Source organism: Camelina sativa, chromosome 15, assembly GCF_030686135.1.
Source record: "Camelina sativa cultivar CO46 ecotype springtype chromosome 15, ASM3068613v1".
NCBI lineage: Eukaryota > Viridiplantae > Streptophyta > Magnoliopsida > Brassicales > Brassicaceae > Camelina > Camelina sativa.
Genome location: NC_141894.1, coordinates 2,994,064 through 3,013,982, shown reverse-complemented (window position 1 = coordinate 3,013,982; position 19,919 = coordinate 2,994,064). Strand labels below are relative to the sequence as shown.

The 19,919-nt window shown below is 38.5% G+C and overlaps 9 protein-coding genes and 1 non-coding gene across 14 annotated transcripts; 4 read left to right on the top strand and 6 right to left on the bottom strand.

The window, feature by feature from the left end:
• Nucleotides 1–122: 122 nt before the first annotated feature.
• Nucleotides 123–626, bottom strand: LOC109129322 (wound-induced basic protein). Its single transcript, XM_019237261.2, has 2 exons — nt 412–626; nt 123–289 (listed from the first exon to the last, which is right to left on the bottom strand). Exons 1-2 carry the CDS (start codon nt 480–482, stop codon nt 220–222), a joined length of 141 nt encoding a protein of 46 aa, XP_019092806.1. The 5' UTR covers nt 483–626; the 3' UTR covers nt 123–219.
• A 165-nt stretch (nt 627–791) lies between these two features.
• On the bottom strand, nt 792–2,435 carry LOC104744910 (FHA domain-containing protein FHA2). Of its 2 annotated transcripts, none has more exons than XM_010466038.3 (3): nt 1,743–2,435; nt 1,427–1,584; nt 792–1,128 (listed from the first exon to the last, which is right to left on the bottom strand). In XM_010466038.3, exons 1-3 carry the CDS (start codon nt 2,329–2,331, stop codon nt 919–921), a joined length of 957 nt encoding a protein of 318 aa, XP_010464340.1. In that variant the 5' UTR covers nt 2,332–2,435; the 3' UTR covers nt 792–918. The 2 variants fall into 2 exon arrangements, with proteins under 2 accessions (XP_010464340.1, XP_010464341.1); XM_010466039.3 differs by having other exon boundaries at nt 792–1,164; nt 1,525–1,584; nt 1,743–2,396.
• A 90-nt stretch (nt 2,436–2,525) lies between these two features.
• LOC104744906 (dolichol-phosphate mannose synthase subunit 3) lies at nt 2,526–4,157 on the top strand. Of its 2 annotated transcripts, XM_019237001.2 has the most exons (4): nt 2,526–2,616; nt 3,464–3,569; nt 3,656–3,763; nt 3,907–4,157. In XM_019237001.2, exons 2-4 carry the CDS (start codon nt 3,468–3,470, stop codon nt 3,964–3,966), a joined length of 270 nt encoding a protein of 89 aa, XP_019092546.1. In that variant the 5' UTR covers nt 2,526–2,616; nt 3,464–3,467; the 3' UTR covers nt 3,967–4,157. The 2 variants fall into 2 exon arrangements, with proteins under 2 accessions (XP_019092546.1, XP_019092545.1); XM_019237000.2 differs by having other exon boundaries at nt 2,550–3,569.
• Nucleotides 4,158–4,499: 342 nt separating this feature from the next.
• On the top strand, nt 4,500–7,138 carry LOC104744905 (uncharacterized). The gene is made up of 2 exons (XM_010466033.3): nt 4,500–5,175; nt 5,614–7,138. The coding sequence occupies exons 1-2, from the start codon at nt 4,913–4,915 to the stop codon at nt 6,968–6,970; spliced, it is 1,620 nt and encodes a 539-aa protein (XP_010464335.2). The 5' UTR covers nt 4,500–4,912; the 3' UTR covers nt 6,971–7,138.
• Nucleotides 7,139–7,590: 452 nt separating this feature from the next.
• Nucleotides 7,591–9,492, bottom strand: LOC104744904 (uncharacterized). 2 transcript variants are annotated; one of them, XM_010466029.3, is made up of 6 exons: nt 9,143–9,492; nt 8,520–8,755; nt 8,370–8,427; nt 8,180–8,250; nt 7,857–8,100; nt 7,591–7,744 (listed from the first exon to the last, which is right to left on the bottom strand). In XM_010466029.3, exons 2-5 carry the CDS (start codon nt 8,727–8,729, stop codon nt 7,885–7,887), a joined length of 555 nt encoding a protein of 184 aa, XP_010464331.1. In that variant the 5' UTR covers nt 8,730–8,755; nt 9,143–9,492; the 3' UTR covers nt 7,591–7,744; nt 7,857–7,884. The 2 variants fall into 2 exon arrangements, with proteins under 2 accessions (XP_010464331.1, XP_010464332.1); XM_010466030.3 differs by having other exon boundaries at nt 8,520–8,736; nt 9,143–9,463.
• A 114-nt stretch (nt 9,493–9,606) lies between these two features.
• LOC104744902 (uncharacterized) lies at nt 9,607–11,630 on the bottom strand. The gene is made up of 4 exons (XM_010466028.3): nt 11,287–11,630; nt 10,388–10,843; nt 9,975–10,169; nt 9,607–9,877 (listed from the first exon to the last, which is right to left on the bottom strand). Exons 1-4 carry the CDS (start codon nt 11,290–11,292, stop codon nt 9,836–9,838), a joined length of 699 nt encoding a protein of 232 aa, XP_010464330.2. The 5' UTR covers nt 11,293–11,630; the 3' UTR covers nt 9,607–9,835.
• An 899-nt stretch (nt 11,631–12,529) lies between these two features.
• Nucleotides 12,530–14,160, top strand: LOC104744901 (uncharacterized). The gene is made up of 2 exons (XM_010466027.3): nt 12,530–13,185; nt 13,645–14,160. Exons 1-2 carry the CDS (start codon nt 12,900–12,902, stop codon nt 14,019–14,021), a joined length of 663 nt encoding a protein of 220 aa, XP_010464329.2. The 5' UTR covers nt 12,530–12,899; the 3' UTR covers nt 14,022–14,160.
• Nucleotides 14,161–14,239: 79 nt separating this feature from the next.
• On the bottom strand, nt 14,240–14,311 carry TRNAK-UUU (transfer RNA lysine (anticodon UUU)). The gene has a single exon. It is a non-coding gene; the product is annotated as a tRNA-Lys (tRNA).
• Nucleotides 14,312–14,374: 63 nt separating this feature from the next.
• Nucleotides 14,375–17,574, top strand: LOC104744899 (uncharacterized). The gene is made up of 13 exons (XM_010466025.3): nt 14,375–14,575; nt 14,669–15,368; nt 15,475–15,559; nt 15,636–15,725; nt 15,803–15,876; nt 16,014–16,098; nt 16,195–16,278; nt 16,445–16,575; nt 16,696–16,777; nt 16,877–16,924; nt 17,001–17,073; nt 17,166–17,269; nt 17,350–17,574. Exons 1-13 carry the CDS (start codon nt 14,431–14,433, stop codon nt 17,464–17,466), a joined length of 1,818 nt encoding a protein of 605 aa, XP_010464327.2. The 5' UTR covers nt 14,375–14,430; the 3' UTR covers nt 17,467–17,574.
• On the bottom strand, nt 17,564–19,814 carry LOC104744900 (uncharacterized). Of its 2 annotated transcripts, none has more exons than XR_015581309.1 (6): nt 19,350–19,788; nt 18,780–18,841; nt 18,346–18,673; nt 18,192–18,266; nt 18,048–18,110; nt 17,564–17,893 (listed from the first exon to the last, which is right to left on the bottom strand). XR_015581309.1 is itself a non-coding variant. In XM_010466026.2 (6 exons), exons 1-6 carry the CDS (start codon nt 19,466–19,468, stop codon nt 17,849–17,851), a joined length of 615 nt encoding a protein of 204 aa, XP_010464328.1. In that variant the 5' UTR covers nt 19,469–19,814; the 3' UTR covers nt 17,564–17,848. The 2 variants fall into 2 exon arrangements, 1 of the variants encoding a protein (XP_010464328.1); XM_010466026.2 differs by having other exon boundaries at nt 18,423–18,673; nt 19,350–19,814.
• Nucleotides 19,815–19,919: the final 105 nt, after the last annotated feature.

Here is a 19,919-nt window from a genome sequence, read left to right as displayed (position 1 = left end):
TTGTCGAACCTTTGAGTAGTTGGTATTAATGGTCAGAGATACTAGTTAAAGCTTTTTAACGAGAATTATGGAATTCGACTCGAAAGAAATTGGCCACAAATCAATAACACAAACAAGCCGGATTTCAAAGGAAAGAAACTTAAATTTTCATTGATGATCCTTAAAACTTAAATATCAGAAGAGGTAAAAGCAAAATTACAAGCAGATCTACTAATCTATTCATTCATTCATAACAGGTTTGTTGTCGCTAGCTTTGGGCTTCTGTTCTCTTGGCTTGTCGTCACCTTTCCTGATTTAACATATAAAGATGATGTGAATAAAGAGGAAGAAGAACAATATACATCAACAGATCTATAGGAACAACATCGATCATTTCATATTTAGGATCAGACAAGACATTTTTTTTGTTACCTTTTGTCGGAGGAGCCACCCTTTTGGCTCAGAAAGGATCTGAAAAGAACAGAGTTCACATCATAGATCATCTTCACTCAACAACTATCTCGTATGCTTCGATCACAGATTTTTTTTGCTTTTTCGATCAAATCTCAGAATTTAGCTTCAATGGATGGCTGCAACAGAACTGATGATAACCCTAAAAGTCTCCACATTTCAACTCTTTTATATTGTCTGGATACACAAACGTACTTGAGCCATTTAGTGTCATTCTCTGTCTGGGCCTTTTTCTCTTTTATGGGCCTAGTTCAACAGATACAATACAACGATTTCTGAATTGCATCCCCTACACTTCATTTCAAACGTTTTCTTTTAACTTTTTATCAAAGATGTTGGCGTTTTTAGTTCAAAAAACGACAGTGCGTGTTACTCATCAAGGTCAAATACATCTTACATATATATAACGTACCAAAGAAAAGAGAGAAAGCTTAATCCTCCAAGTCACACACTACTAAGGTCAAGTTATCATGAGAGTAGGGAAACGAGAGAAACAAATTCAAGGGTAACTCTTCCCTTAGATCTAGTGTTGATGACGAAATGCTCCGGATATTTCCTAAGCAGCATTAACAAACCGTACCATGGTTTACCCTTTGCTTCAGGGATAGCCCAGTCTTCTTGTGTCAGGTATCTTCTTACTCGACTGTGATGCCATAAGTTTCCATACTCCTTTAGTATCTGTCACACAGATCAACCCACTATCATGCATTAGCCATTTTACTGAATCACAATGAGCGTGACTAATAGTCTAATAGAGACATGCCTTAGTCACCAAATTTAGTTATTAAAAATCTGTGAGTAAATGACATACTTTTTAGACTTAAACACAAGTAAGAAGCACTATTCCATTAGAACACTGATAAGGACCTAACTTCACACTAATTCTCACCTAGAACTAGAAAACTATACAAGTCTGGTTTCAATGTACTACGTTCTGTATAAAAAGAAGGCAGAGAAAGTTGTAGCAAGAACTAACCACAGAATGAAGTTTTTCCATAGGCATCCAATCTCCCGGACCACACAAGTCTGAAAGCACAGTGGCAACAGATGATACAACATCTTTTTCTTCCAGAAGCAAAACTTGCTGATCATCAGCTTCACGGTCTATCTTTGCTCTTCCCTCTCTCTTCTTCTCTGGCACACATGAATGAAGCCGACAAAACATCATTCAATCAAAGTCTAAGAAGGTTCAATCAGCAGTTACTACAACTTTTACTCAAAAAGTCTCAAACAAGCATGATCTTATCAATTAAGCATCACAATCTGATCACACTATGAGAAATCTAGTTTACCTCCAGAAGCATATACTTCATGTCCATCTCTCCTTGTCTTCTTTCCACTCCCCCTAATCTCCTCTTCCTCATCATCTTCATCATCATCTTCATCCTCATACTCATAAACCTCTCTACTCCGGACACCCTTTTTACCCGATCCAGAACCAGGACCCGAATGATAATTATGGTACGGAACAACACTAGCCTGCCCTGAGACGTGGTGCCTAGGTCCTAACGGCCCACCCAGAATGCTCCGAACCGGTAAGAGAAAGTAGAACTCTTTGTCACCAATCTGCAAAAGGTCCTGCGAGTCGAGCTTGACGTTAGGGTTCCCAGGGAGATGAAGAACACCTTCAACGAGGCAGCCATTTTTGCCAAGAACCTCGAGAGAGAAGCGGCGTCGCGTGAAATCGTAAAAGATCCGAGCGTGGTTGCGAGAAATGTTCATCCCGCCGCCGAGTGATGAGAGATCAACGTCGACGGTCGATTTTTTAGAATTCCGGCCGAGCATAATGGAGTATGACTGCATATAGTACTCGAAATCTTCGCCTTGCAGCTTCGCAAATCCGACCTCCACATCGCTTCCACCTCCTATAGCCGTAGCCATGCCGTGGAAAAAAAATCCTCCGATTTGATCAAAGAGGAACAAGACTTGTCAAATTAGGGATTGCAATCGTAATAAGTAAGATCTGTTTGGAAACAGGTTTAGCTTATTCAAGGTCCACGTAGGATAATAATAATATTATTATAAGCTTATTTGGTTGTAATGACAATTATACCCATCGTACTAAGACCTGAAACAAAACCCTAACGACTGAATCGTTTCCTTTTTAAAACAGCCGAAAGGTTGAAACTTTGAGAGTAGTAGCGGCGAGATCTGTGAGTTTTAAAGGTTCGATCTTTGATTGAATAGTTTTATTTGCTGTAGGAGATAGGCTTGGTTTTATGTAACTTTTGGTAGTGGTGGTCTTTTCGTTTACAGATTCAGTATGTGTTTTAAGTTTCGTTTTATGGTTTTGATCGTTAAGTTGCCAAGTGATGATTGAAAAATTTGCGCAAGGGTTTTGAGTTTTGGATGATCGGAGGTTACTCTGATCTGAATGAACCGTGACAAAATCATTTTCTTACAATACATTCTGATGGCAGCTGATCAATGTTCAAATCTATCAAACTCATTCGATTTTTTTTGTATTGTTAGTTTAGAAGCTTGTTTTTGGGGGCTTCTAAAGAATTAGCCTATTATGTTTGGAAAATTTTCCTCATGTTTAGACATCATAATTCTGAGAAACTATGAGAAGTCATAAAAATCTGTTTTTTCTTATGATTCATGCTCTGCTAATCTTGCTCAAAGGGCTTTTTGAGCTCCTGACGCTTGTTTTATGTGATGGAATAACTGTGAAAAGTTTTTGTTTTCTATCCTCGTTTTGATGGTTTGGGCTGCATGATATGGATAATGGATCTATGAGCTACCAGGACTATGCTAGATTCTGGTCTGGACATAAGTTGCTATTGATGTGTGCTGTGGATTGGAATTAATGACTCTGTTATCTGAAGGAATCATTGAAGTCGTTCACTATTAAGATCTCATTTAGTTGCACCTTCTTACTTTCATTTTGAGATTTTATACTTTGTGACCGTCCTGAAAGATACATGGAATTATGGAAACGCTTTGACTTAGTTATGTTTACTGGTACCTATAACACTGCAATACTCAAATCTTACATAAGCTTTGTTTCAAGGACAATGAAACATGTGGTAAAGATTTTGAGTCTTCTGGTAGCTGTCTCTGCCTTTTGGATTGCTCTTTTGCAGGCTGCAATTATTCCACGAAGTCATACGTGGTTGGTGAGTAGAATGAGCATGTTGTTTTCATTTTTGCTTATTGCTTATTCTTAGTTAGCCCACATTAATAATGCGTTTCTTTGCACCAGCTACCGATATACTTTGTAGTTTCCCTTGGATGCTATGGTCTTTTAATGGTTGGAATCGGTCTAATGCAGTTCCCTACCTGTCCTAGAGAAGCAGTTCTATTGCAGCATGTACTTTCTTTACTCTTTTCTTTCTTTGTTTACCACTAATTCTTAAAGCATATCAAAAGGTTACATTAAGTTCTTGCGCTCCTTGTCTGTTCATAATGTTGGTTGTTTTCTAATTAGTTTTGGTGTTATCGCTTACTATGCAGGATATTACAGAGGCAAAAGACTTCTTAAGCGCTAATGGAGTAGATGTAAGATCGGATTGACACATAATGGTTTGCCTCGCTCCCTGACCATTAACCATCCCTAACCAGTGTACTTGGAGTCTTAGATAGTTCTTGGAAAGAATTCCCATTTTCATTATACTTAGTCGTTTTCTATTTTCTTGAGAGATGTACTTTGCGAATTGGATTTTTTTTTATACATATAATAGTATGAAGTATCTTAATGACAAAAATTACAAAGGATGTCTAATCTAAGTTGTGTGATTCCCACTACATGTATTGAAGTAAAAAGGTGGACTTAATAAAATTGACTTACAATATCTAAATCAATCTTAACTATTTCATGTTTTTGTAAACTAGATTTCTGAAAATGGAATTTTCGTTTTAATTGCATGTTAGTTACAGTGGTTGAAGTGAATGAATGACTACTAATCAATAATCATAATAAGCAAAAATATCCATCCATGTTCATCACATGGAACAAACAAGATCCTCCCTGACCTATCTGTCACTCAAGACTTTTCCTCTGTTTGCTTCTTCTTACAAAATGGCACACTTGACCCAAATAAAGAAACATTTTTCCCAAATTTAAAACAATATATTTTGAATTAAAAAAAGTAAAAAAGTAATGAAAGAAGAAGAAGTCCAGCTTAAAGAAACACATCTCTTTACTCATTTCACGTTTCCCCTGTCTTCTCGTTTCTCTCTCACTCTTGCCTCTTCTTGAGTTTTCTCCCTCTCTTCGGTCTTTCATTGAGACCAAATCCTCGGAGAAAGTTTGATGTTTTAACAGCACAAACAGACACAGACACATACATGTGTTGTGTCTCCATAATCCCATTATTATTATTATTAGCTCACCACCAATTCACACGCTTCTCTCCTAAATTCCAAACCTTTTTCAGATCCAACACTCTCCATAACCCCAAAAGAAGGGAATTTGAAACAAAACCCATCAAGGGTGAGAGATTAGTAGTATAGAGAGACAATGGGAGTGATATTTGACTCATGGTGCTTTTGCAAAGGAGTTGGCAAAAGTGAGAAGATGAAAGCTTCCATTTTTTCCGGCAAAGCTCCGGCTATGGCTCGTATCTCTGTCTCCGGACCAAATGGGGTTACTTCCGGAACTGGATTCCTCATTCACCGGAATCTTCTTCTCACCACTCACCTCAATCTCCCTTCCATCTCCTCCACTGAAACCGCCGAGGTCCGCCTTCAGAACGGTGTCGCCGCTGCTCTCTTCCCTCACAGGTCCTGGTCCTACCTCTCTCTCTTGAGTTAGGTTGTTATTGTGATTTTCCTGTATTGTCGGTTGCACGATCCGCGTCAATTTTGAATCAATGCGATAAAAAAAATTGGCTCTTCTTCAAATTTTATTTCAAAAATTAAAACCATAGCTTTTCGTCAGACCAAAAAGAACCTAAAGGAGAGAGCTTTATACTGTACTTATGTTATACGGTAATGATTCTGGATCTGTAGCTGAATTTGGTAAGTTTTAATTTAATAAACTTTTAAACCACAAAATTGATATTTCACCTTGTAAATTATTTGTTGCACATCATCAGATTCCCATCTTCTCATCTTTCCTCTAGGACAGTCTGAATTGTGGGTTGCTTGGTCAATGATGTTCTCTGTTCTTGAGCTATGAGAAATTGAATGTCATCTTTATTTGGTGTACCATTATTGCAGGTTTTTCATTACAAGTTCGGTTATTGATCTCACCATTGTTGGTTTAGACCTTGTTGATGGAGATTCAAATTCCCAGAGCCAAACTCAACAGCCACATTATTTGAAGACATGTTCCAAACCAAACCTGGATCTAGGAAGTGTGGTGTACCTCTTAGGCTATGCTGCTCAGAATGAACTAAAGATCGGTGAGGGGAAGTTAGTGGTAGCTACTGACAATCTCATCAAACTCTCAACTGATGAAATGATATGGAGTCCTGGATCTGCTGGATTTGATGTTCACGGTAATCTCGCATTCATGATCTGTGATCCGAGGAAGCTTTCGACATCACCAGCCTCAAACTCGTCATCTTCCTCTTCGTCATTGAGAAAAGATAACAACAAGATGCAGTTTGGTATACCCATACCAGTTATCTGTGACTGGCTGAATCAGCATTGGGAAGGTAGTTTGGATGAACATACGACAAAACCAAAGTTGCCTCTCATTCGGTTGATGTCTTCTGGTCAGAAGAGCGAGCGTTCTTGTGCTTCCTTCACCATGCGCAGTGTTTTCAAGCCAAACGACTCTGCTGATGTTGGAACACCATCTTCATCTAACACTAGAGATCAAATTCATCCCAGCTCTTCTATCACTGCGGAGGAAGAAAAAGAAGAAGAAATCTCGAAAAATAATCCTCAAGGCGGTAGAACTTCTACTCATGGGCAAGGTATCCCAACCCCTGAGATATATGAATCTCCAAAGTTGACTTCTGGTCCTTTAAGAAATGAGACAGGTCAAGTACACCTTTTGGATATCAACTTCCCTCCACGGATACCTAAAGCTATAGCCTTTCTGCCTGAGCTTGGTAACCACGAGGTGGAAGAGGCTGATATTGTCTCTGAAGGATCAGATGCGCAAATTGCTTCGACAGGTTCAGTAAACGGTGCTCTCAGTGAGGTCATCTCATGTTCACCGCCAGCAGCAGCTCACTATGTATATAACAATCATGGATACAGCAGCGAGGAAGAGACGATGTATTCTGCAGAAACAGCAGAAAGCCGAAACTACCCAACTCCACCAAGGAAAAACGAGTTTCATCATGAGAGAGTTGGAAGGAGCCAAAGCTGTGTAAGCTCCAGCAGATGGGGAACTCCTCCGAAGAGTTTGAATGGTAGAAGAGAAATGCTGGAGAAACAGAGAAGCTTTGTCCATGGAAAGAAGATGCATTCACAAGGAGCAATGTCACAGAGGAGTAATGACTATTACAGCCCAACGGTCTCATCTATCATGAAGAAAAGGAATAATAGTTCAGAGCAACAGGTTTTCAAACCGGTACCTAGACCTAGAGCTGTTAGTTCTTCCCCAAGATGGGCGTTCTGAGACAGATACAGAGCAGAAAGAGCCACACCTTCATAGAAAGAGAGACATCTTTGTTTAAATTTAGATGTCTTTCATTCTTGTATAACCAATTTTATTTCAAACTCTTGTGCAGACATATTGAAGAGAACAAAACAAATAGAAAACATAGTCTTGAATGGTTTGGTTTAATCTCAGAGAGCAATCTGTGATTTTGAGTTCCTTAAAGTTCCAAATACTTTCGTTATTGCTATTGGACCACTGTCAGGGCTTGTTGTTTACTCAAGGCCATAGAGGAACAATCTAATGAGAATTTGCAGAAAATTATCATGAACAGTTAAACTAATGATCAACAAACATGGCTATGACTTTTGTGTGTGTGTGCTATGAACTGAACAGTCAATGATTTTTCTTAATACCATATAATAAGAAAAAAACTTATCACATAACTATTAGAGGAACCTGTGGACCAACAGAGTAATGTGCGGATGCCATTCACTGTCCTCTACTGAACGTGAGTGAGAAAATAACTGCCCATACTAGATGCTCATGATGTAGATAGAATACTTTCTTAAGATTCAACATTATCTCCACTAAAATTACTTAACAATCACTAAGCGATAAGGAACTACGCAGATAACGAAGATCACCAATCAATGATATTCATTAGAAAAGTAGGTCTTCCATAATTCCTAGATTAGATATCTCTCTTACAAAACATAACGATATCGACATGACAAACTACAATTGATGAATATCTCTTCATTGTTGGGGGATAGAATCGATAGACCATTAACCCTGCAAGAGAGGAAAACGAGCTGAACGGCTAAGAATATTGTTTGTATATTAGTGCCAATTTTTAGAACTCAACACACACACTAAAAAAACAAATATTATCAACTATGCTTACATGGCTATTAGTGATGCTTCTGTATGATTCATTTCATGGTTGGAAGGAATACCCTGATAAGGTCCTTAGCAGTGACTTTTTTCCTACATGTCGGGCATTTAGCTTGGACAGATATCGCATTCTTTATGCACCCTTTGCAGAAGATATGACCACACTTTGTTGACACCTCCTCAGTAAATGGAGAGATACATATTGGGCAGTTAAATTTTGGTTCCTCTACAGGAGCCACAGCCATGGACTTTCTCTGAACAAGATAATAAAACTTGGTGAGCTAAACTCCAAGCAGCAAAAACTATTAAAAAAAAAATCACCACATCTCTTACCGGCTTGTTAAGCTCAGCCGAGTCAGCACTAGTTTGATCAGAGCGACGCCTTGTGGATCTAGTATTGGTACCTGTATTCATACCATCACACTAACCAAAGTGAACAAAGAAATACACTTACTGTATTCTCCCAATTATATAAGACATGATGATATTGCAACACAAAGGAACCATTCAAATTCTGGTTCACCTGAGTCTACATCAACAACTACGGGACCTCTACGTGCGCCTCTTGATTTGATTCTAGCCTGGAATAATAATGAAACAGTTTCAACAAACTTTTACATAAACACCATGACTTAAGAAAGGGGAAAACAAAGGGAGAGAGAAGAGAGCAGACCAGAGCAAAAGCAGATGCAGTTGATTCAACAACATCATCATCATCTTCCATGGCATCTATAACGATCAGAGGAGGAGCAGGCACAATCTCCGGCACCACAGTTGAAGATTGTTCATCCCCTTGTTGATCTCCCTGGTGTTCGCTTTGAGTCCCATTCACATCATCCCTCCTTCGAAGTCTCATATTTGTTCTCACCACCCGAGAAGTCATACTCCAACTGTGAGTTACGCCAAAACCTTTCAAAGTTTCAGTCACAAACAATATGAGTCACTACTGAATTAGGCTACTCTCAAGTTCAGCTCAAAAAGTACAAAGATTTAACTTCTCAGCAACAAAAGTATTCAAAGATTTAAGTCACATTCACTATGAATTGAAGAACTCGAGCAAAAAGGCAAGATTTTTTATCAAAGAACTTAAAAAAAATTCAAACTTGAAAATATCCAGTAAGGCGGTAAAGTATACATCTTTGTTGAAGATCTACCCAGTGACAGTGGAAGTGGAAACCCACGAGGAAACGAACAAAGAAACAAGAAAAATCAAACAGAGAACTCAATCGACAGATCCAGAGATAGAGAACCATGAGAGATTGTACAATTCAGGGCAGAGAAATTCAAAGTTTGTACCTTTTAAGAGAGGAAGCTGTCGAAGATGAAGCAGAACTGGAGAGAAGAATGAGAGAAACGAAAGGCTTCAAAAGGATTTAGTATACAAAGAACCAAAGGATTACTCAATCACTACTTTGGATATGAGATTTGACACCGTTACACTTTTTTTATGTTGTGTTGTGTGGGTTGAGATTGAGTCCACTATATCAAATCCCATGATTAGTCATAACTTGTACTCTCCATACCAATTTACATGCCTCAACCGTACAGTCGTCGTGTTGTTTAAAGACTTCTTTTTTTTTTTTTTTTTGGTAAGATAAAAAGACTATTTTTTTTCGTTGGTACTTGCTACCAATAATACTTTATTTAATTCACACGACGACTCAAATGACTCACCTCTTGATATGACCAAGGCCCGTGGGCTTTCCTTTTTTGGACAAAAGCCCGTGGGCTTTCCTAACAGATATAAATACATTGATATCTTACGCAATTATTTTGTCTTATAATCATCAATAAACCAATTTTTTTCATTACAAAAATTCAATTACACAACACAAACACACTACCATCCTTACTTGAGAATCAAATTTAATTTAAAAAATAAAAAGCTCCATTCTCCAAAAACTTCAATCCTTTTGTTACAAATTAAAAAATATGATATATCCAAGAAAATGAGGTAAGTTCTTCAATTCATAAATATGTACATTTTCTTCAATATTTGGTTCCCTTTCGGCCCCATGGAAAGCAGCAGACCTATACAAATCCCATTTTCACGTTAATACACATATCATAACGATGGAACGATATAACAAAAAAAATTACTATATAATTTCACTTTAGATAAACTTACCTTGGAGGAGGAGCTGGATGGTGCCGGAGATTCACGATGACCGTTGATGGGACGAGAAGGGGTGTTGCCGGCTGTGCTACCGTAGGATCTGCCAGCTTCTTTTCTCTCTTCTTTGACTTGGTCGAAAATGTGTGTGTAACTCATGTTCTCCCCTGCACCCACTGATCCTGGGAATGGCGGTATCGTTGTCGCTCCCTATATATATCATCAATTTTCACCATATCAAGTAATGATAAATAAGCAAACTAATTTCATTAATATCACATATCTTGAACTATATAAATGTGACTCTTCAAACAACAATTCCTACGTTACTACTACCAAAACAAAAATCAAAAACATTTTATACTTCGATATATGACTAAACATATATTAAAGTATGATCCACGTTCATAGTTTGTTTGTGTTCATACCCTTCCGTTGTTGCCGCTTCTATTGTTTTGTCTAGGCGGCGCTGGACGAGGAGCTGGTGGCTGCCGCTGGTTTGCGGCTGGACCTCCATAACCTCCATATAGTCCACCTCCGCCTCCATTTCCGGCCTTGTGTCCGCTTCCGCCCCCTCCTCCGCTTCCGTAGAGTCCCCCGCCTCTATATAGTTGATCCGCCGGGGGAGCGCTGACTCTGTTGTTTTTATCGGCTGGTGGAGGTGCTCTCGGTGTGTCCTCCTTAACCGGTTTTGGTGGTTCTGGTCTTTGATTTCTGCGAGCAGGCTGAGGAGGAGGAGGAGCTTGTTCTTGAGGTTTGGTCTCTGGTTTCTCAATAGATTCGTACAAGTCTTGTCGTTTGTTTGTTCTTGCATTGTCAAAGACGACCGTGAATGGTTGGTCTTGGTTGCTCCAGTCCCCGAACTTTGGAACGTGTGGACGGTTCTGCAATCAATCATTAAACAATGAAAATGTTTTAGAGAAGATGGTCAAAATTAGGAGTCTAATGACTTCAAATTCAAATATCAAACTTGGAATGCAAGAAATCGACATGTATGTGAGTGAAACTAATCAGAACTATGAGAGCTAACTAAGCTCAAGCTTTCCATCACACACTGGGACAGGTTCAATTAAGAAGACAAAATACATACGAAAGTCAACTGATTTGAAACAAAACACAGATATCTGTTCTGATGTGATTAAGCCAATCATATAAACAATCATTGTGATTGTGAAAAGACCAGACAAAATAGGATCGATAAGTTAAATTTCCGACAAACATACGACGTCTATGATGGTTTCGTCATAAACATTTTTGAGATATAAAGATTGGAGATGAGAACAAACGAGATGGAGAGTATATACAAAAAGAGGTTTTTCCAACTTACTGCCATATTTCTTGATTGATCTAGAACGAGAATTGAAGAAAGGCTTCAACAATGGCTAGCTAGGTCTGAACTCTGAACAAGAGGGATAAAAGAGAGAGAGAGAGAAGTACTAATAGATATATAAAAAAGTGGCGTTGACGATTGGTGTTAGTCTGTAAAGTTTGAATGTCTCCGTTTCTTCTCTCAAAGTCTTCTACATTGACTCCTTCAAAACCTTACGGCGTGACGTGGTTTAACCGCGTCCCAAAGCCTTGCCAATGAGAGAGATTTTCAGATTTACTATTAGGATATATTGGAATATATACTTAGAATATATATATACTTAGAATATTGATATATGATACGGTTCTATCACATAAGGAAATCTCATCATGTATAAATAAATCAACCCTTTCTAAGTTATATAAGTATCATTTACTAATAAGACCGGAACCACACGTACGTTTCAACACTAAAAACATCATAAATGAGTAATGTCGCAATAATATTACGATGTTGATTTATTTATAAGTTAACCTGTTAATTTCTATAATGATTTTTTGACAAACTGTTGCCGAATACGTTGTAAAAGGAACTATATATATTATTATTTGATAAAAATTAAAAAGGTTTGCTGGTGAATGAATTGCCAACATGCTTACAACTGCAACTATTGTATTTCGTTATATTAGTATCTCTAGCTAATTAATTACCACAAGACATATATAAAATTCAATGGTGGATGAATGTACGACGAGTTCAATGGCTGTCTCTATATATTATGCCTAAAGGTTATACCCAACTTGTAACCACCAACTTTTATAATGTTTTTAGTTTTGACTTTAGCAAATTAGTCCATCAAATTATAACCACTTGTTTCTGATTTTTTAAATAGTTATTACTTATTAGGTATTATGTAAAAAGAAAAAAGGGAATAGCAAATAGGTGCGTTGTAGAAGAAAAGAGGTTGGCAATTGGCATGGTGAGGTCTTGTTCTAATCTAAACCTCGATTACTAGTAATCTAAACCTCGATTACTAGTAATCAAACGTGGTGGTATATGCAATTATGAAACTATATAATGATAATGCGGTTATGAACTATATCAAGAAAACGAATTAGTCTTCTCCAAGATAGTCACACAGTTTTGTCAAAAGAAAAAAAAGATAGTCACACAGTAAGCATTGTAGGATTACACTTTTTGACTGGTCATGGACTCACGGACCACGGTAATACGCAAGTTTATGTCACAAACATTGACCTCTAAAGCAAAAACATACTTTTGTAATAAAATGAACTCTCGTTGTTAAAACACTTTTTAAAGTCTTAAACACTCTGCCGTATTTCTTGCTGCGAAACCAATCGTCTTCTTCAATTCCCAGAGTCTTCTTTTGTTCTCCGCATACTCCTCTCTGTTTCATTGTTTCTTGGTGGTACCAAACGGTTTAGCCGCTGATATCGCGTAAAAGCTACTCAATTTTGGATCTTTTAGTGTTTTCCGATCTGGATTTTGTTTTCAGCTCGAAATTTTGATGCCCAGAAGAGTTACAGAGGAAGTGAATTTAGGGTTTTTACATTGGGCGTGAGTTTTGATAAAAAGGCAGAAACTTTACCCTTTTGGTCGGAATCAGAGACATGATTCAGTTACTATTCCTGGTTCTGTTCGCAGAAGGTGCGATTGCTTTCTTACTACTGGTAAAGGTTGGTCCTTTAAGGGAGCTTGTAATGAAGAGCTTAGACCAGCTTAAATTGGGGAAAGCTCCAGCTACTGTGAAAACCATCGCCGGAACCATGTTTGTGATCTTCCTCTCGAATCTCATGAATATAATCAAGATCCAGAACAAGGGTGCGAAACTCGGGACAATGTCTCCTATGGATCAAGTCCTCTGGAGAACACACTTGCTCGAGGCTTCTCTTATGGGTCAGTTTCTTTTTCTTTCTTTTGTTTGAATGAATCTCAGTGTAGATGCTATGTTCTAGATTAGTAAATTGGGGCAAACTCTGTTACCCTCTTCCCCTGTACCCAAAATTATAATCCCCACTTTAGCTGTTGCTCCTAGCTTAGTTGTTATTAGCAGGAGATTTGGCCTGAATAATAAGAGGCTGATTCAACATCTACTGCTGGAGGATGATATGAATAGAAGCAAACAAAACCTTACATTGTTGTGTAATATAGTGAACTGGAAAACTAATAACATGATTTGTGCGAATACATATCTTTGGCAAGGAGGATCTCTATGGTTGTTTTCATTCTAGTGGTTCCATATAGTTGTACTTGGTACTGTCTGTGTTGATTGATGTTCACCAAATTTGGAATCTTCCTGTGGATTTTAAGGAGTAGTGAAACTCATTCTGATATTTGCCTCATATGGTCTTGCAGGTGTAGTGCTCTTTTTCGGCTTCATTATTGACCGGACACATCATTATCTTGGGAAGCTAATCACTTTAAGAAGCAATGACGGGTCATCGAAAGGAGAACTCGATCAACTTAGAAAGGAGAGAACTGAACTGAAAGAGAAAGAAGAGAAGGCATCAAAGGAAATCAAGCAGCTGAAAGAGAAACTGTCATCTGTTTCAGAGAATCTGAAGAATGCAGAGAATGAAGCCAAAGAGAAAGAAACGAAGCTCGAAACAGCTGAAGCTCACGTTACAGCTCTTCAAAAGCAGTCGTCAGAGCTATTGTTGGAGTATGACAGATTGCTTGAAGACAACCAGAATCTCCAAACGCAGATATTGGCTGGAACCAAAAAACCCTGAACTGATATAAGATTTCTTAAGATACGATTTTAATAGGGTTTTAGAGTGTTTGTTAACGAATATGCGGATATAGGCATCTGAGGATTTCTTGTAACATTTATTTTTTTTGGTTTCAGTAAGCTCACTTGCTTTTTGTTTAGCTTGAAGGCAATGGAATTGCTCTTTGTTCCCATGTAAAAGAACTATGAGGAGAAAAAGGAAAAAAAAGGAAATTCTAACGCCGTCTGTGGGGATCGAACCCACGGCCACGTGGTTAAAAGCCACGCGCTCTACCACTGAGCTAAGACGGCTATTGAACAATTGGTCATAATTAAGATATATAAGATATTCAAATACTACGAACTAACAAAATCGACGCGAGAGAAGTAGAGCAAGTGTTGTGGCATCTTCAAACCCTGGGGAAGCACCGATGGAAGAAACCTCCGATCGTCTGAATCCGACGATAGACACTTCGGAAATCACGCCGGAGTTTGATCCGAAGACTATGCGTTCCACAAAACCTGGATTGAAGCGTCTCTTCATCACCACCTCTGTGCTGTTTTCATTCCTTTTAGGTATTAGTTTTGGTCTTCTTCATCATCCCTTAAGCTCCGACTATTATTAGATCTCCTTTTGCTTTACCTCTTTCTAATTTCGGAGGTTTTCAGGTGTACCGTTTCTTTGGAAGTCAGTTGAAATATATCGCTCTCCGTTACCGTTCCACGATATAGACTCACTCTCCGATCAAATCGAGTCGACGCCTTTACGATTCCCTTGCAATTTCCACGCCGTATTCGTCGGTTTCGAATCGAAGGATCCGGTTAACTTACGATCTCAGATACAAGATGGTATAAATCAGTTGACTCATCAAAGTTCACAATGTGGTTCTTGCAATGTCTCCATCTCTGTCACCGTTCAAAACCTAGCTGACCAGTGCTTAGAAACACTTGCTCACAATCCTTCCACGTGCTCTTATCGTTGTGGAGTGATCAAAAGAAATGAGTTTGGTGTTGGATTGGATGATACTGTGGATGAGTCACTGAATGATGTGTTTAGTGGATGTTCTGAGAACAGTGGGAAAACGTACAGTGTTGTTGTGGTGAATAAAGAGAATGCCAATGGTGAAGATGAGGTAATAAAGGCTGTGGTGGGAAAGAGAAGGCATGCGTGGGTTGTGGGGAGTGGATTAGAAGAGAGATATGGTGACATTGTGGCTAGAGTTTCTGAGATTTTTGTTAAAGTGTTTATGAATGGTGGAAGAGATGAAGAGTCAATCCATGGGGAGTTTATGCCTGTGGGATCAGATGGGAAGATTGTTCTTTCCTTCAGTCTATTAAATTCCAATCCACGTGATTGGGTCTACGATTGGTAATGATCCAAGACTTATCCTGTCTCACCTTTTTTTGGATTTGTTTCAGCCTTAGCGTTTAGTGTTTACTGTTTCTTTTGCTTTGTTTGTGTGCTATGTTGACAGGGATTTTCAGAGGATAGACGACGCGTTGTTGGCTCCGGTGACTAAGGCCTTAGCACCTATAGCTAATATAAGTGTCGAAAGTCAGGTAGCATTTACCACGAGACCCAAATATTTGGCATCTTTGCTATTCTCCCGAGCTTAATGTCTTTGTCTGTCTTTAGGTTTTGTATCATACACCGAAGTCTTCGTTTTCATCTTGGGATGAAAAACTTCATAGCTACATCTTTAGGACCAGTGATCTTCCCTTTTTCGTATGTACTCTTTCTCTCAATCTCCATGACTAATTTAACTGATGTGTTTAAAAGATCTTTTTAAATGATTCCGCCAGGTGAATTCGAACGAATGGCACTTGGATACTTCTGCTGGAGCCAGTGGACGGTCCAAAATACTGCAATTTGTGGTGTATATTATTTTACCCTGCCCATCCTTGCTTATTATGTTGCCTGATACTGTGACTATACTATACTGTTTCCTGATAAGTGAGCAGATATGTTTACACAGAAATATCTCAACTCTATGATCTTTCCTCATATTGTCAGATATATTCCATCTGGAAAAGAGTGCCCTCTTCTTCTACAGTTGCCAAATGGGGAGATATCTAAAACAAATGGCTTCATATCGCCGGTTAGTATCCACACATCAACATTTTCTTTCCTTCTCCTAATCTGTTGGTAGACGTTCTTTGTGAAAACAATGGCATCTTGTCAATTTGTTTTATAGATGTGGGGCGGTGTTATTGTGTGGAACCCGGAAAGTTGTGATAAGGATTCTGAAAGCCCTATTAGGAACACGATATCGCCTCAGGTTCGGTTCACTTTTCATAGTCATAATATGCTTTATACCAGTTATATATTGGTTGGTACTTTCATACTCACTTTTCAGATTTCATAGTTACTTTTCATCGAGTATTTGCAGAGCATTGGAAGATCACTGAAGTATCATCATTGATTTTTGCACTTTTTTGAAACAGGAACTCGAGCAGATTGTTGAAATTTTCTTGGGACAATTCCGACAACTATTTGGCTTTAAGTCTGAAGCCATTTATACCAGTGGATTAGGCACTTACAAGATTTTGCCTAGTGAAAGAGGCTTCACAGAGTGGTAAGAATTCATAAACCTAAAATTGATGTGAGCTTATGGATCGACAAGTTTTAAAAGTAAAACACTGGATGCTAATGAGGAATATTGATGGGTGTTGTCTTTACTGCTGTATCATTGCAGGGAATTGGATGTCTTGTCACGGAAGCACACATGCTTCAATCTCCATTCTTGTTCAACAACCCTCGGTTCTCTCTCTAGATTGGTGTGTTATTAACTCCACATGCCTAGTTATAGCACGCTCTGCTGCATCGTGGTGTTTCCATTTCAATTTTTTCTAATTCTAATCACTTGACGCTTGCAGGTTCGGTCACTCCCTAGGATGATTATCAAGGATGAAATTGGAGAACAAGTATGTTTCTCAAATAGAACCCTTTTCTAGAGACCTTTTTCTGTTCTAATCATTCCATTGTGTTCCCCCAAACCAGGTGAAATATTCTCTGAAAGCAGCAAAGTTGGCTCAGTCTAATGCTTCTTTGGGAGGATACAGTTCTTCAGCCAGTATGTTACTCTTCATATATATTCAAAATAATATTGTTCGACCTTAGTATATGTGAATGTAACAAGAAATTGCGATTTTGTGTGTCGTAAAGGTTCATCCAGGGAAGCAAGGTCCCTAGCCGAGAATGCCTTCTTCCATCCGTCTATCATGTCCGTCAGCTACTTCTCTTATGAACATTGCTTTGCAGTGTACTCGGTAAGATTCCTTGTCTCTACTACTATTATTAGCATCTTCTTGTTTCTCTGAGACTCATATGAATATGCTTTCTTGGATAGCCATTCTTCCTGCCCGTGGTAGGACACATTGTCCTTGCAGCATTTCGAGAATGGAAGAGATACAGACAAGAGAAGGCAAAGTACTTGACATGGCTAACCAGAAAGAAGACAGCATAGGATCCTTTAGCTTACTACATATTCCCTGTAACTTAAGTTTTTATGCTTGAATACAAATTATGATAACAATACATTGCATTGAGAAGCGAACTCTAGGTTTCCTTTGAATTTTTGCCATCGTGTTTATCTTCTCGAGGCCTTTTTGTCATTGAGTTTATCTTGAGGCTTCTCTAACATCAAAAGTGGTGCAATCAAACAGTGTATGTTTCACCATGTTTAAGATTACAGATGTCTAACCGAAATACTAAGCTCTTGAAAAGGGCAAAATACAATCAAGAAAAAGAGGGCCAAATCCAGAATCACTTCTCACAATTCTTAATTTAACAACTCCAGGACACCATTCAGCTGAGCTTCAAACCATCATGTAGAAGTCACTAAGCTCTTAGCGTTTAGATCCCAAAGCAAGAAGTATCTTCTTCCTCGGACCCTACAATAAAAAACACGGCTTATGAAAAGAGCGTAAAATCTTCCTCAGTAAGAAACTGAGTGTGGTACAGATCAAACAAACTGAGAAAATGTCGTTCATTCAAAATCTGTAAGATTGTATATAACAAGTGTAGCAGCTTGAACATGAAGCTTACCATTGGTATGAGCATAGCCTTGAGGTCATCATCTGTCATATGCATGAGAGCATCCATATCAACCTGTAAAAAGGATAAGAAAGTTATATATGTGTCATCAATAACAAAGACATAAATATCAGCTTGATAGAAGACATTGCATACTTCTTCAACTTGAAAAGCAGTTGAATATTTCTCGAGACCCAATGACTCCAGAAAGCTATCAACCGATGCATCAGCCTGAAACAAAAGAAGACAAGCTAAGAGACAATAGTGGATGGCATGTATACAAGAGATTTGTCTAACTATATGTTCGCACCGGTCAGAAGAATGGTTTCTCCCAAGGAATAAAGTAGTGATGGAAAAATATAGTTGAAGGAAAGTGAATCATATTGCCTGCTGTGATTTCTTCCTGGTAGCTTGATTGGAAGTTTTTCTAGTCTCTGTTTCAGTCGCTACGCTCTTCATGCTTGGTCTAGCAGCCTCCACTTTAGATTTTGGCGGGTCACTGTTTTTTGGTTGATTCATTGTCCCAGAAAGCTTTTCCCGTAAATCCCGCACGCCTGAACCGGCTTCTCGCCCACTTTGAGACCCATGCTGTCTCTTTTGGAGCTTCAAACGAAGATCTCTAGGATCAACTCTGCGATCTTCATACGCCATCAGACAGAAAAATCAACAACCATAAAGAAATACTTTTGCCAATACTTAAATTTTCAACTGGAAAGAACAGGTGAGAGAGAGAGAAAAACATACTTGAAAGTTGAGGTTTTTCACTACTGAAAAGATCATGCTCCCATTTGTCATCCTGCCTTTGCCTGAAAGCATGAAGAACGAGAAACGTGTGATTAACAATGAAGACTAACGAGCTGAATATAAACCATCCTCCAACGCAAAAGCAAACAAAGTTCATCACATAAAGATTCAAATCAATTGCCTCAGAACCCTTATAAAATCACAAAAAATCAAGTCCCAAAAACAATCACGAAACACAATAATATCAGATAGAGTTATAACTATGCAGGTCGGGGACTCAAAGTAGAGAAGCTCATAAAGCTGATATATTTGGAAAAAAAAATCAGTGAAGTTGTTTGAAACTACCAATTTCAAAGGACAAAATCATAGAATCAGAAAGTCCTACCAACCTAACCAAATGAGCAGAATCCATACCCTTAATTCATAATCAAGCTTGGGCTACTAAAAGGAACATTATAATGTAAGCTACATCTCTACACCAAGTACTAGCTAAACACATTGAAGAATCCTCAAGAACATTAAGCTAAATCTCTGACAAAAAGTTAAAAAAGAAGGGAGAGAAATTAGAACCTTTTGCCAGTGACTTGTCGGAGGCGAGTAGAGATATCGCCAGAAGAACCACCATTGATACGATCCTTAACCACCTTCCTGGTACCACCAGACTCAGCCTCCAATTTATCAGCATACATCTTTTTTATCTTCCTTGGATTGAAAACACACACAGAAAATTATCCTAACCCTAAATCAAGAAAACCCAAAAAGACGAGAAATGTCTTGTAGACTATTTAGCAGCTCCGAAGGTTAGAGATGCAAATAGAAACCCTAGAAATCTCTACCCAGAAAATCACAGAGAAAATAGAGGAGCTCTTCAACAGAAACAATCCATTAATGAAAATAGAAAAAGAACTGCGGATTTTGCACACGACGCCTTTGGCCTTCTCACGAGATCGACGAGGATCTTCGTTTTAGAGAATTTGGGCAAAATTAACAATCTCCAATCAAGTGAAATAGGTCGGGTCGGGTCGAGAATCAGGACTAACCGGTTTGATTGTCAAATTAACAATCCAATGCGATTGAACCGGTTTAATCCGGCAATTCAAAAGATTTCGCGGTTTGATTTTTCATTGACAACGCGGTTAA

Bases quoted from the DNA above. Each gene is read 5' to 3' on its own strand.
- LOC109129322 (XM_019237261.2), bottom strand. From the start codon at position 482: ATGATCTATGATGTGAACTCTGTTCTTTTCAGATCCTTTCTGAGCCAA. The intron at 290-411 runs GTAACAAAAAAA...ATGTTAAATCAG, and splicing joins GGTGGCTCCTCCGACAAAAG to GAAAGGTGACGACAAGCCAA.
- LOC104744910 (XM_010466038.3), bottom strand. From the start codon at position 2,331: ATGGCTACGGCTATAGGAGGTGGAAGCGATGTGGAGGTCGGATTTGCG. The intron at 1,585-1,742 runs GTAAACTAGATT...CATGTGTGCCAG, and splicing joins TGAAGTATATGCTTCTGGAG to AGAAGAAGAGAGAGGGAAGA. The intron at 1,129-1,426 runs GTTAGTTCTTGC...TCTGTGTGACAG, and splicing joins TGGAAAAACTTCATTCTGTG to ATACTAAAGGAGTATGGAAA.
- LOC104744906 (XM_019237000.2), top strand. From the start codon at position 3,375: ATGGAATTATGGAAACGCTTTGACTTAGTTATGTTTACTGGTACCTAT. The intron at 3,570-3,655 runs GTGAGTAGAATG...TCTTTGCACCAG, and splicing joins CACGAAGTCATACGTGGTTG to CTACCGATATACTTTGTAGT. The intron at 3,764-3,906 runs GTACTTTCTTTA...CTTACTATGCAG, and splicing joins AAGCAGTTCTATTGCAGCAT to GATATTACAGAGGCAAAAGA.
- LOC104744905 (XM_010466033.3), top strand. From the start codon at position 4,913: ATGGGAGTGATATTTGACTCATGGTGCTTTTGCAAAGGAGTTGGCAAA. The intron at 5,176-5,613 runs GTCCTGGTCCTA...CCATTATTGCAG, and splicing joins GCTGCTCTCTTCCCTCACAG to GTTTTTCATTACAAGTTCGG.
- LOC104744904 (XM_010466029.3), bottom strand. From the start codon at position 8,729: ATGACTTCTCGGGTGGTGAGAACAAATATGAGACTTCGAAGGAGGGAT. The intron at 8,428-8,519 runs GTCTGCTCTCTT...TTATTATTCCAG, and splicing joins CTGCATCTGCTTTTGCTCTG to GCTAGAATCAAATCAAGAGG. The intron at 8,251-8,369 runs GTGAACCAGAAT...GTATGAATACAG, and splicing joins AGTTGTTGATGTAGACTCAG to GTACCAATACTAGATCCACA.
- LOC104744902 (XM_010466028.3), bottom strand. The intron at 10,170-10,387 runs GTATGAACACAA...TGATATATATAG, and splicing joins GAAGCGGCAACAACGGAAGG to GGAGCGACAACGATACCGCC. The intron at 9,878-9,974 runs GTAAGTTTATCT...GGATTTGTATAG, and splicing joins CATCCAGCTCCTCCTCCAAG to GTCTGCTGCTTTCCATGGGG.
- LOC104744901 (XM_010466027.3), top strand. From the start codon at position 12,900: ATGATTCAGTTACTATTCCTGGTTCTGTTCGCAGAAGGTGCGATTGCT. The intron at 13,186-13,644 runs GTCAGTTTCTTT...ATGGTCTTGCAG, and splicing joins GCTCGAGGCTTCTCTTATGG to GTGTAGTGCTCTTTTTCGGC.
- LOC104744899 (XM_010466025.3), top strand. From the start codon at position 14,431: ATGGAAGAAACCTCCGATCGTCTGAATCCGACGATAGACACTTCGGAA. The intron at 14,576-14,668 runs GTATTAGTTTTG...GGAGGTTTTCAG, and splicing joins GCTGTTTTCATTCCTTTTAG to GTGTACCGTTTCTTTGGAAG. The intron at 17,074-17,165 runs GTATGTTACTCT...TGTGTCGTAAAG, and splicing joins AGGATACAGTTCTTCAGCCA to GTTCATCCAGGGAAGCAAGG.
- LOC104744900 (XM_010466026.2), bottom strand. From the start codon at position 19,468: ATGTATGCTGATAAATTGGAGGCTGAGTCTGGTGGTACCAGGAAGGTG. The intron at 18,842-19,349 runs GTTCTAATTTCT...TCATGCTTTCAG, and splicing joins CGACAAGTCACTGGCAAAAG to GCAAAGGCAGGATGACAAAT. The intron at 18,674-18,779 runs GTATGTTTTTCT...TGGCGTATGAAG, and splicing joins TGAAAAACCTCAACTTTCAA to ATCGCAGAGTTGATCCTAGA.